General features: G+C 37.7%; 1 protein-coding gene across 1 annotated transcript in view; it reads right to left on the reverse strand.

The window, feature by feature from the left end:
- Nucleotides 1-1,344: 1,344 nt before the first annotated feature.
- The window catches only part of LOC123283882 (centromere-associated protein E-like), a 37,366-nt gene continuing 24,764 nt past the window's right edge, over nt 1,345-13,946 (reverse strand). The window contains exons 10-14 of the mRNA XM_070503563.1: nt 8,222-8,334; nt 6,518-6,615; nt 4,719-4,902; nt 2,745-3,031; nt 1,345-1,700 (exon numbers count right to left, since the gene is read on the reverse strand). Coding sequence (XP_070359664.1) covers nt 1,606-1,700; nt 2,745-3,031; nt 4,719-4,902; nt 6,518-6,615; nt 8,222-8,334 — 777 coding nt within the window. The 3' untranslated portion in view covers nt 1,345-1,605. The remainder of the gene's footprint in view (nt 1,701-2,744; nt 3,032-4,718; nt 4,903-6,517; nt 6,616-8,221; nt 8,335-13,946) is intronic.

Here is a 13,946-nt window from a genome sequence, read left to right on the forward strand (position 1 = left end):
AAGATCCTTTTAAGTTTGATGTCAGTGAGTCTACTACCTCTATTTTCTTCTAGGAGTTTTATGGTTTCAGGACTTATCTTCAAGTCTTTGATCCATTTTATTTTTGTGTATGGCATGAGATAATGGTCTACTTTCATTCTTTTGCATGTGGCTGTCCAGTTTTCCCAACACCATTTGTTGAAAATACTTTCCTTTCTCCATTGTATGTTCCCAGCTCCTTTGTCAAAGATTAGCTGTCCATAGATGTGTGGTTTTCCTTCTGGGCTTTCAGTTCTGTTCCACTGATCTGTGTGTCTGTTTTTGTACCAGTACCATGTCATTTTGATCACTATGGCTTTGTAGTACACTTTGAAGTCAGGGATGGTGGTACCTCCAGCTTTGTTCTTTTTTCTCAGGATTGCTTTAGCAATTTGGCGTCTTTGGTTGCCCCATATGAATTTTAGGATTCTCTGTTCTGTTTCCATGAAGAATGTCATTGGGATTCTGATTGGGATTGCATTACATCTGTAGATTGCTTTGGGTAGTATGGACATTTTAACCGTGTTTATTCTTCCAATCCATGTGCGTGGAATCTCTTTCCATCTCTTTATGTCATCATCTATTTTTAAGACTGATTATATTTTTAATGGCCTTAAAGTCGTTTTATTACCCAGGTGAACATACCTACTACTTTGCAATACTCTTATTCAGTGGAGGAGTGAACATCGTAGAGAATCAACCTGCAGCTCTGTAATCATGTCTGGTTTGGGTGCAGAGGAGAAACCAAACTCCCAAGGGACAGGCCTGAGGGACAGCGTTATAGGAAGGCACAGTTTCACTTCACCCTAGTGAACCTGTGACAGTGTGTTAAGGTAAGGGAAATAACCAATTCATAGACTTTAACAGTGATGGCTATGATACAATTAATAATCTCTCCCTTTGAATAAGTCTTCTTACCAAAGAGCCAAGAATGCCTTGAAATCACTAACTGTGTTCTAAACCTTATGCAACTTGCTGTTTTATATGGTTTTTCAAAGTCATATGATATAAAAGTACTATCAGATACTCTCTAAAACCACAGTTCTTAACCTCTTATAGAGTAACAGACCTCTCAGAGAGTATGTTATAAGAAAGTAGGGACCCTAGTATCCTAGAAAACTGAATCCACACACAAAAGATAAAATTTCAGAGGTTTTACAGATTGTGTGAAGCCCATCCATAGATGCTTTATGTGTTGCGGGGAGCCCAGGTTTAGGAATTTTGTTAATTAAATGATGCTTTAATTTATGTATTATCTAAGTCACATGTGGATTACGAGATTAATGAAAATGTATACATTTTATGTATACACGGAAAGACTGGAAATTTCCTTCAATAACTTTATTCTTCACAAAATATATAAATAAATAAAACAATTCAACTTCTAAAGTATTACCACATTCAGGAAGAAGGCAGTCTATCACCATTCTAAATGACTGGAATGCCTCAATTTCTAATGGCAAAGTGCAAACTGAATTGAAATTAAGTTGGACTGTGACATCATTGCCAGGGATAGAAAAATAAAGTAACAAATACAGTCATTTCTAAATAAGGAACACTAGGCCCCTAGAAAAGTGACAGCAGAGTTTACTGAATCTTGCACTCGGGCACAGCTTGTCCTGAGGAGGCGTGCCAAGGGCCTGGCTGAGGATCCACACTCTCTGCTCCAGCAGTTTGTTCTTCTGAGAAAAAAATAGAAAGCAAAAGTCATCTTATTAAAAAACACGTTTGGTTGCAACACAACATACAGCTTATATACAGTTTACCTTACAGCTGAGGTAATGTTTTCAAATTGATAACCCATTATGTTCTCCTGCTGTTCTTTAACATCTTTCAACGGCTTCCTCTAGCATGCTCCCAGGATGAAGTAAAAATTCCTCTCCACAACCCACAAAGTCCTGCGCATCTGGCTCTTCTCTCTCTGGCTTCACCGACTTCACCCAGAGGAACCTGTGTGCACTGCGCTCTGGCCACACGTGGTTTTCCAACCCTTCCCCTGGTTACGGTCTCTCCCAGCTGGGCCGACCCTGTTCCCTCTGCCTGAATCGCCTTCCCCTCCCCTCTTTGTTAAGCTAACTCACCTTAACCTGTTAGATCTCAGTCCCCTTCTTCAAGGAAGACTTCCTTATGTTCCTAAAACAACCTATTAAAAACTCATAGGCTTTTGAACTCTAGAACTGTACCTTTTTTGACTACTTGATCACCGTCTATACCCACTAGACTGTGAACTCCAGGAAGGCAGGGGCCATATCTGGTTTGGTTATCAATGTACCATCAGGGTGCAATATGTGACACATAGGTGGAGACCAAAAATTTCTGTTCATTGAATGAATATGTAAATGATATAAGTCTATGATCTGGCTTGTGTAAAATGAATATAATGCTACTGGAAATACTGGCCCATTGAATTGATAAGAAGGTCTTTTGCAGTAAAAGTAGTTATGTTTGTAGGATGGTGTCTCTCTGTGTCCTCGAGAGCTGCTTGTCTATCTGAGGGAAAAGTTGAAGGTTCAGGAGGCAGAATAAGACTTCCCTCGGGGTAAAAAGTGATTTCACTTCAGTGCTGTGCTTTGGAGAAACTTCTCACAGAGACAGCAAATGACATCTCTGCAGTGCAGCTTCTCCATGACATCTTCTCTTGTCTAAACTTGCCCTTTGGGGCCACAGGTGACAAATGAGTTCCAACCGTTATCCCCGATCCCCAAGTAACCAGTATATTTACCCACCTGGGCGGAGGCCTAGACTTGAGTTATCAAAATAGCGAACTGGGTGAGGTGCTGGGAAAGACTTTGATCGGCCATCAAAAAACCAAGATTTCGGTGAGTCCTTTGGCACAGGATCTTGTAAATTCCGTTCCTTGCATTGAGAAGGCGTATGCTGTCTCTTTTGAGAAGCTGGTCCGGTCGCTTTAGGAGACTTTGGAGAATTCTCACAAGTCACTTCTTTGTGAGCTTCTCTTTTAAGAGTTCTCTCCTTCCACATTTTGACCTCATTGGAAAGATGATGATTATTGCTTAAATGTGGGGAAAAATAAAAGAGACTGTAAGACTGCTCAATTCCAGAAATATATTCATATTTACATAAAATTTTTTTTCTTAATTGTGGTAAAATATATGTGACATATAATTTACCATTTTATCATATTTACATTTTAATTTCAACCTAATGCTTCCTAAGTTTGGATTATTTCCACAGTTCAGAAAATGAAATGAGGTCAATATAAATTGAAAAATTGTACTAAATCTCCGTGATCACAGAATCTTGAAAAGTATGATATTAGGTTTCAAATGAATCAGTGATGTCGTCCAGCATGGTTTATCTACTGATGCTCTGTGGCAATAATTTGATAAGTTAGTCTTCTGGATGGATGAATCTTTAATGTACCTTTGTTATTTTAAAAGATATATTACACTGTGCTTTTCTGGATTACTTATAGTGTTGCTTCCCACAGGAAATGCTGCCTGCATTTATTCACTCCTTCAGAGAAGCCTGGGAAGCAATCCTAGGCCCTGCTCTCCTTTCTTTGATCAGTCAGCCAAGTGTTGTGATACAACCTCACACTTTTGGGTTCCCCCCCATTCTGCTCTAGCAGCTAGAGACGCCGTATGAGCTCATTAGGCCCCAGCTTAAAATCCTCCAGTGGTGGTAATCCTCCCGTTACATTTAGGAGACCACCCCAGCTGCCTCAGAATGACCTGCAATGTGTAATCTGGACCAGTGGCCTCTGGCATCGCATCTTGCACTTACTCTGCCTCATTCTGTATGCTCTGGCCACACTGCATGTCTTTCTGTTCCACTTTCCTCTTTGACTCAAAGCCTGTGCACATGCTGTTCCCTCAGCCTAGAAGGCTTAGCCATCTCTCCTGTCATCAAGCCTAACTGCTACTCATTTTCAGATCTACTCTTACATATTAGTTTCTTGATCACCGCCCCTCCCCACATCTAGATAAGGTCTGATCCCTCTGTTGGACCCTTTCATAATGTCCTGTTTGCTTTTTTTGTTGTTTAATAGCCTCACACAGAACAGTAGCTATTTGCATATTTATTTAATGCCTATTTTTCTTCTATTGCATCATTAGTAAAGATTAGCACAAGATTCTAATCTTTGGTAGAAGCCAATTAATTAAATTTTTTACAACTGTTTATAAAGGTTAATGGGCTACAATAATGGACCTCAGGGATTCTCCTTTGAGTAAAGCCTCACTGACTTGGGCATATTTGTGGCATATTTAAGCTCCCCTCAAAGATCTTGGTTTACTTTTTGGTTCTTGGCTTAGTTAAAAACAGGCTTAGCTAAAATCAGTTGATGGGCCAGCCCTGTGGCCTAGTGGTTAAGTTCCGGGCACTCCACTTTGGCAGCCTGGGTTTGGTTCTCGAGTGTGGACCCACATCACTCTGTTAGTGGCCATGCTGTGCTGGCAGCCCACATACTAAAAATAGAGGAAGATTGGCATGTTAGCTCAGGGGAATCTTCCTCAGGAAAAAAAAAAGGTCAGTTGATGGATAGCAAACCTCTGGAATGGTGCTACCATATTCTCATTCCTTTTAAAAAAGACACATTACATGAGCTCTAAAAATTACTTCCCCTATATGTGTGAGGGGTTGCCCACTGCAAAAAATATATATGCATGTGTAGGCATCATCCTCTCCCACACGTACCACCATAAGCATAATTCCTGTATCAGGTAAGCAGATCTTACCTTAACAGTTCATTCCATTGCTTTGTTAACTGTTCATTTTGCTGCTTTAACTTAGAAATTTCCTTTTCTAGCCGTATATATTCACTTTTCAAAATAAGAGCTCTTGTGCTTTGTACAATGCCGCTGCCACCCCCACAGGTTAAGGGTTTCCTTGAAGGCTGAGAATCAGTATGTTCTGATATCACTGTGGGAGGCAAACACACAGGCAGGTGGTAATTTTAATTATCTCCAAAGTTCACAATAAAGGAAACATTAGTAAGTTCAATAAATCACTATAAAAAACAAAGCATCTCAGCACCATCTCCCTGAACGTCATCCTTGACTTCCTCCTCTTCCCTCACCTCCTATGCCAATTCCATCATGGATTCTAAGTATCTGTGGAACCCCTGCTTCTCTCCACCCACTACCTCCACCACCACCACCTGCTAGGATCACTCACGGTGACGGCAGCAGTCGGAGCTGCCCTTCACTGTCTACTCTCGACGCCAGTGGGGTCCCCTGGAGGGCTGCTTCCACCACACAGCGTGTGTGGGGTCCACCCCAAGGCAGTCAATGTGCTCCCAATACTCAACACGTATTTGTTAACTAAATAAACCTTAGACTGCTATTAAAGAATATACTATTCAGTATTTTACACCATATGTGTACAAGTAATGTAAAGAACTGTTTTGTAAATTTTAGGTAAAATTGCATAAAAGTGTGAGGTGCTTAGAAAGTGGAATGATCCACTGGGTCACTGACTGTTTACAAGGGAGGGGCAAGATGAGTGTGGGGAAGACACTCAATGTCCATTTCCTTTTCAATTATTCTGAATTCAGGTATAACACGTACCTGAAAGTCACAAATTAGAAGGAATCATCCTGACCCTTCTCTAACAACAAAAGTTCTATTTTTACCCCTTGAAGTTTTCCAGGTAGGAGCTGCAATTATCCTGCAATGGACACTAGGGCAGTTCAAACTAAACAAGCACCAGACAATGCATGGACAATAATACACACAAACATCATCTTGCATTTGCCTGACATTTAGAATTTTCAGTGTGCTTTCACACACAACTTTTAGCCTGATCCTTACAAGTCTATATCCAATCTAGAAGGTCAGGCGTTCTCCTCATGATTTCACAGGCTGTTAAGTGAGGGCAGTCAGCTTAGAGAACTGTTCGTGACGTTATTTCGATGCTGGACCCACTACACAAAGCTGCCCCAAGTACTGTTCAGCATTCTCTCTTTTCAAATGAAACATAAGAGACAGAAATATGGGAAAAGATACAGTTTGAGGAATGTATATGCAGAAATTTGATGATTAGATTTGAAAACTGTATCTAAGATAAGTTTCAAAGAGTTTGCCAGTAAGCATCAAGTCTGTATTTTCAGTACCAACAACAAGTAGGATAATATTTACTGTATACTGACTATGTTTTTACAGTGCACATGGTTAAAATCTATTAAGATATGCTTGTGTTTTATTGGGAAGGGTACGTCTACCTTGACAGGTAAGTCATTCTTGTATACTACTGAAGGTATCTTCACTGATATGTAAAGATCTGATAGCGCACAGGTTACATTCATAGTTTTTAAGAATCTATAATGGATAAATAGTTGAGATTACAGGAAACTTAAGGAGGTATCACAGGATAAATATGATCTCAATGAATTCATTTTAAAAATAGTTCTTTATAAATTAGTGATTAACAGGTTTATTCTTGACTGTCATATATATAGTAGCAGTCTTCAAAATGTGTAAGTATACTGAGAAGTAAGACGGAAAAAGATCTGGAAATATCAGCATTTTCTACTTACTTGAAGTATCTTGGGCCTGCTGATTTCGTCTAAGATTTTCTCTCAATAGCCTTATAACTTCTTTTTGATGTTCTACAGTGGCTTTTGTACAAGTAATTCTATTAAGAATAACAACAGAAATATGTAAAAGGCCAGCAACTAATTTTTAATGGAAGAATAAACAGAACTGCTGTCAAGAATTTTCTGATAAGATACATCACATTGATATGATATGCATAAGCAGCAGTAGGTAAGCCCTCACGATACCCCCTGGTATCATGCACTTTATAGCCATAAATAACACCATCAAATTGGAAGTGTTCTGTTTGGCTGCAGGGGCAATTTTTTTTTAACATTGAGAAACCAATTCTTTTAAAATTTCTGAAAGCCCAATAGGTATCATTAACTGGATATTGAGCAAAATTACATTCAGGGGCACCATAAAACAAATAATTGGGTTGTTATCATGAGGTCCTAGAAACCTCTTGAAGGTACAACAATTACCAAAGCGTAAAACCAAAAGCACCTTCTGTATACACTGTAAGGAAAGCACACTCGACTGCAGCTCTGATCTGAGGTGACACAGTCAGAGGTCACAGTCTGCTCATTGCACCCAGGAGAAAAAGACATTCTGTTAATTATTTGCTTGAGTGTTAATTGGCAATGCTAAATTATGAGACTTTCTGCCTTTCTTAGAGACTGAAAGTATCTGCTGATTCTATTCTATATAAAATTGCTTTGCATTTATTTAAAAAAATTTTTTTCTTTTGAGGAAGATTAGCTAGCCCTGAGCTAACATCTGCCACCAATCCTCTTTTTGCTGAGGAGGACTGGCCCTGAGCTAACATCGGTGCCCATCTTCCTCTACTTTATATGTGGGATGCCTACCACAGCATGGCTTGACAGGTGATGTGTAGGTCCACACCTAGGATGGTGAACCCTGGGCCACTGAAGCGGAATGTGCAAACTTAACCACCGTGCCACTGGGCTGGCCACTAAAATTGCCTTTTTAATGATGCTCCACTAAAACCAACAGTCCTATCAATAGAAGGCTGGTTAGAATGCATGAAGATTCAGAGTGCGACTTTTTGGGCAAAATTAGATATCATCATTAAACATTTATTAAACATTTACAGGAAGAATAAAAAGTGTGAGGAGTCAGAGGTGACATATTAATAAGTGGCAACATTATATTTCTAATTCAGTTTCCTTGACTCTCTGTTTAATGTTCTTTTCATTATGCTATACCACAAAGAACTTTAGGCATGCTATTGTATATGGTACTATACATAAATAAATCAATAAAAAGGGAATATGCTCTTGGGCACTAAGTACTACAATTTAAAAGGAAATAAAACCTTACACAAAAATACAATAGGAAGAACAAATGAAATTAAGAGAACCAACAGAAACCTTAGACAAACTGCTAAAAACACACACACGTTCTTAATATTCACTTTCAAACAAAAAAGGCCATTTTTAAGCTGTTCCTATATGATTGAACAAGAAGTATCCAAAGACATAGTATGTCAGTAATTGATCAGAATTGTGCTTGTTTTCAAAACCTTTGCATACATAATGAGAATTTAATAACTTTAAAATCTGTAGATGTTTGTATTTATTTTATAAAAAGCAATAACAATATCTTAATATATTTTAGATTTATACAGTTTAGAAAGGAAATTTAAGCTACTAAAGTCATATTCAATTAAGACAAAGACATACTCCTTTTCAAACTCCTTGGCATTTCTCATCTTCTCTAGGTCTATTTTCACCAGCTTTGTTTTGAGCTCTTCAATTTCTTCTTTATAGGGCTTAGCTCCTAAAGCAACTTTGTCCTAAAGGTTTTAGAGAAAAGAGAAATAAAGTAATTTTAGAGCAGTTTCAAAGACTTGTTAACTACCTAATATAGTAGGAACATTTTAAAACAGCAAACTCCAAACATATGAAAAGGAGGAAAGGCACAAATTTTAACCCTAAAATGAGTAACAAATAGATATTTGATGTGAAGTACATGTGAAGCTATTGGAAGCTAATGTGTAATTAGAAAACCTATGACTTCTATTTCTTAAAACAAATATTTTTCCCAATTAAAAAACAATATACTTAAACAAAATGAAACAGAAAGGTTGAAACGAATGAAATGGGTAGATAAAGGTAAATCAGGAAAATAAGACAAGAGATGAACAGTAATATAAATATCAAAGTAGAACTGAATTCAAGGCACAAAATATTATATAACATTATTGGGGATATTCTGTACTCAAGGTTGGTTCAATCTAGCCATACATCTACTTCGACTCAGAAAAAAATCAGTCATATATACATACAAACATATACAAAAATCTTTTTTAATAAATAGGTTTAACTTTTTAGAGCAATTTTAGGTTTATAGACAAATTGAGCAGAGTACATAGAGTCCCGGTAATACCCGTGTCCTCCCCTAGTTTCTCCTATTATTAACATCTTAGTGTGGTATGATTGTTACAAATGATGAGCCAATATCGATACATTATTAACTGACGTTCACAGTTTACATTAGAGTCTATTGTTTGCATTGTATAGTCCATGGGTTTTGACAAATGTATGACACGTGTTCATCATCACTGTATCATGCAGAATAGTTTCACTGCCCTAAAAATCTCCTGTGCTCCACTTATCCATCCCTCCACCCTCCCCCAGAACCCTTAGTAATCATTGATCTTTTCCTGTTCGCCTAGTTTTGCCTCTTCCAGAATGTCATACAGTATGCAGTGTTTTTAGATGGGCTTTTTAAAATTAGCAATGTGCATTTAAGGTTCCTCCATGTCTTTTGTGGCTTGATGGCTCATTTCTTATTATTGCTGAATAAATCATTCATTTCTTTTATTGCTGTTACCACAGCCATACTATGGATTACTATTATATATTGAATACAAAAATAAACCCATCTAAATAGGGACCCAGAGAGCTCTTCATTCCTCTAGGCGTTACCCCTAGTGCCTATAAAAACATTTGCACACACACGTAGTTAGCAAAGACTAAAAAGATGCAAGCTTCCAAAGCTGAGATGCTCAGCTTAAGAGGGTTGCTGACTAGGTCAGATAAGCCCATTCTGGGAGGAGCCCAGTATTTGCTCAGTCATGGCACCAGTAAAATACCCTGGCTTTCTGGACCAGATGCTGATATCAGGGACTCCTTGAGCATATGACTGGCTGGAGTGGTGTCAGTTTTGTAAGAAACTGCCAAACTCTCTTCTAAAGTGGCTACTGTACCACTTGCATTCCCACCAGCAGTGAGCAAGAGCTCCTGGCCCCACTCCTTGCCAGCATTTAGTGTAGTCAGTGTTCCGGATTTTGGCCATTATATTTTGAGATACAGTGGATGTACAGTGGTATCTCATTGTTTTTTAATTTGCAATTTTCTAATGACATATGATGTGGAGCATCTTTTCATATGCTTATTTGCCATGTGTGTATCTTCTCTGGTGAAGTGTCTGTTCAGATCCATTGCCTATTTTTAAATCAGGCTGTTTGCTTTCTAATTATTGAGTTTTAAGAGTTCTTTGTATATTTTGGATAACAGTTCTTGAAAGATATGTGTTTTGCAAAGATTTTCTTCCAGTCTGTGGCTTGTCTTTCATAGGGCAAACATTTTTAATTTAAATGAAGTCCAGTTTATCAATTTTTTTCCTTCATAGATTATGCTTTTGGTGTTGTATGTAAAAAAATGTCAATGCCAAACCCAAGGTCACCTCGATTTTCTCCTACGTTATCTTCTAGGCATTTTCTAGTTTTGTGTTTTAGATTTAGGTTACAATCAATTGAGTTAATTTTTGTGAAAGGTGTCCAGTTGTTCAGCACCGCTAGTTGATAAGACTATCCTTTTCCATTGAATTGCCTTTGCTCTTTTGTCAAAGATGAACTGACTATATTTGTGTGTATATATTTCTGGGCTCTCTATTTTGTTCCATTGATCTATTCGTATACATTTTGATTTAAAAGTTCAAAGAACTCTAAAAATATTTATTCATTTATGACACCTAAAAGAAAATTTCAATATATTCTAAAAATGGAGAAATTGCAGTAATTTTTTTGCCACAATATAATGAAATAAATTAGTCATATATAACAGTTTTAAAACAATTCTTGAGTAAAAGAAATTGAAATTGGAAATACTCTCTTAGAAATGAAAGACAGTGAGAATTCCTTATTTCAAACACACGACGTGTGCCCAAGCTGCACTCAGAAGCGCTGACAGCCTTAAACATCCTCTAGCCGCCTGAGGAGTCTGAGCGCCTGTGTTCTCAGTGAACAGCACCTGCTCATCCTATTTTAGATGGAGTCTGCTGAGAAACTTTCTTTGCTCTACCAGAAAAAGAATTCCTTTGAGATTCTGATTTGAATTACATTAACTTTAGAAATTAATTTGGGAAAAACTGATGGTTGTACAGTATTTAGGTTACAACCTAGGAAATGGCATATTTCTTATTTTAAACCACATGCTCTCCTATATTTCCTTTTAGAGTTTTGTTGTTCTTTTCATATATGTTGCCTCATTTTTTGTTAAGGTTAGTCACTTGAGCATTTTATATTTTGTGCCAGTTATAAATAAGATCTTTTTTTCCCACTGTGCAGGATGTCCCTAAAGTACTAGCACAGTTTGAATTTTTAACAAATTTACTGCTACTTGATATAAATAATTTGTAAAGATACAACAGAGGAAATGTATCAAGATTTAAACAAAACTGTTAATGAGTCATTTGTTCAAATTACTTTCTTCTATATTCACTTAATAAACCCTACATTATATTGGACAGCTATATCCAGGTGAATTAAAATAGTGGTGAATAGGTTAAAAGTTAATATCTTTGCATTTTACTATGCCAAATCTCGAGTTAAATATACTGTTGCATTTTATAGAATATTTATATAAAATACAGAAACAGATTCTTAAAAATTCAAACTGTATAAAGATTTTATGGATACCCTATACTTTGCTTTCTTTCCTCATGGATGCTGTACAATGGCATACTCTATTATATTATCTAAATGGTTACTTTTAGTATGCAGGAAAGATATTCCTCTCTCCATAGACACCTGTACCAATCTATACTGAGTGTGGAGAAATTTGTCGCTTACTCCCTCTTTCTTGAAACACTAGCTTCACTTATATGAAGAAACTGGAACCACTCTGTTGCCCAGACCCCCTTTTCTTTTTCACTCACTGGCTGCTCCATCTCAGTATCATTTGGTTACTCCACATCTCCTCTCCATTATGCTTATGCCCTCGTCCAGTCTCATGATTTTTATACGCTGATGATTCCCCAAACTTAAACCTCTCGCCTATATCTTGCTCAGACTCAGATATTCAATTGCCTAAGTCATATCTCAACTTGGGTGTCCCCAGTGGGCATTTCCAATTCAGCATGTCCAAAACTGAACTTTCCTGGTTTCAAACTTCCTCTTCTGGCAGTCTTTCCCATTTCCGTATGTAGCAACTCTATCTTCTTGGCTGCTCAGGCCAAAAACTTTGGAATCATCTCTGACTCCAAGAAATACGAGAGGTACGTGTTTGGCTTTCTCTTTGATAAATTGAATCTAAATATTTTGCAAAAAAAAAGAAATATGAGAGGAAGAGACATGTGCCACTTCTGGGCCAGAGCCTTTATGAGTACAGATTTTAAGACAATTTTTAGCTTCTCCATCTTGTCCCTTTTCTGTGAGCCTGAGCACGGACAGCTTACAACTGGGCTTTAACCATGCAGATGAAAACAGCACCAAGGAAGTGCTGGAGAAACAAGATGGGAGAAACGGGGGCCTCTGAATGACCATGTGGAAAGGAGCCACTTGCCAAGCTGGAACCCACACTTTTACGTGTGAAATAAGCTTCTGTTTTGTTTGAGCCATTGCATTTTGTGGTTCCCTTTGTTGTAGGAGCTGGCACGTCACTAACAAACACGCCTTCCTGGATTCTATTTTCAAAGGGCAGCCTTTAAAAATTTAAGTCAGACTATATCATTTTGCCAAAATCCTCTGATGACTTCCCATCTCATCCAGAATAAAACCCAAAGTGCTTACAAATAGCTTTCAAGATGCTTTATGATTTGGCTCTCTGCTACTTCTCACCTATTTCCCCTTCTATCCTTGCCCACGCTGCTCAGGAGACGCTGGCTTTCTTGCTGTTTCCTTGAATACATCTCAACTACTTCTGTGTTGCGGCCTTCGCATTTGCTACTTCTTTTGCCTAGAAGGCCCTTCCCTACCAGACAGCTCACACCATCACTTCGTCATCTTAATTGTGCGGCTCTCCTCAACTCCCCTTACAAAATCACACTCCTACTCACACCCACTCTCACCCTGCACCTATATACCTCTGTCTGGCTTAATATTTTTCCATTGCACTTCTCACCGTTTAACAAACATATATACTTGTTTATTTTCTGACTTCATGAAGCAGAATGTAAGCCTCTTCAAGGAGGCTTTATTTTTTTTCCATTGCAGTACACATGGCATCTAGAACAATGACCAACACATAGTAGGTATTCAACAAATACTTGTTGAATGAATAAAAATGTGATCATTTAGTTATTTGAAGTATTAAAAAATTACTCTCAAAGATTTTAAAGCTTTACAGTTGATTTTCTTGGTTTTTAGCTATACTAACAATTTCTAAAAACAAAATTAAGATTATTTTCTCTTGCCTCTCTGTTTCATGTCTCATTGAAAGAACCAGAATTTTTAGAACAATGTTAAATAATGAAAAGAGTAGGCATTCTTGGCTTGTTTCTAATTTTTGAATGAAGAGAAGAGACACTGGAGCAGGAACAGTGAACAAAATGCCTATTAGGATCCGACCCAAGTAGCAGAAGAGTGAGAAGTAGCTGTGGCTCAGACGAGGAAGGAAGGCTGTGATGAAGGAGGGTGCGACTTGTGTAACGGCATTCAAGCTCAAAAACATTTCAACTCTGCTCTTTCTAGAGAAAACAGGTTAGATTAAGCCCATAGGCTACCAGGTGGGACTCAATAACAGGGGATTAAGTAGAAAAAAATATAATTTTAAAATGTACTTATCTAACAGAGTATTAAATATTTAGATAAGAAGCATATTTTTTTGAAAAATAAAAAGAAAGTCTCAACAAGAAAAAACCAACAACTCAATTAAAAAGTGGGCAAAAGATCTGAACAGAGATTTCTGCAAAGAAGATATATGGGTGGCCAACAGGCTCATGAAAAGATGTTCAACATCATTAGCTATCAGGGAAATGCAAATCAAAACTACAAGGAGATATCACCTCACTCTGGTCAGAATGGCTATAATTAACAAGACAGGAAACAAGTGTTGGAGAGGATGTGGAAAGAAAGGAACCCTCAAACATTGCTGGTGGGAGTGCAAAGTGGTGAAGCCACTATGGAAAACAGTATGGAGACGCCTCAGAAAATTAAGAATAGATCTACCATATGATCCAGCT

This window comes from Equus asinus, unplaced genomic scaffold (assembly GCF_041296235.1).
Source record: "Equus asinus isolate D_3611 breed Donkey unplaced genomic scaffold, EquAss-T2T_v2 contig_3, whole genome shotgun sequence".
NCBI lineage: Eukaryota > Metazoa > Chordata > Mammalia > Perissodactyla > Equidae > Equus > Equus asinus.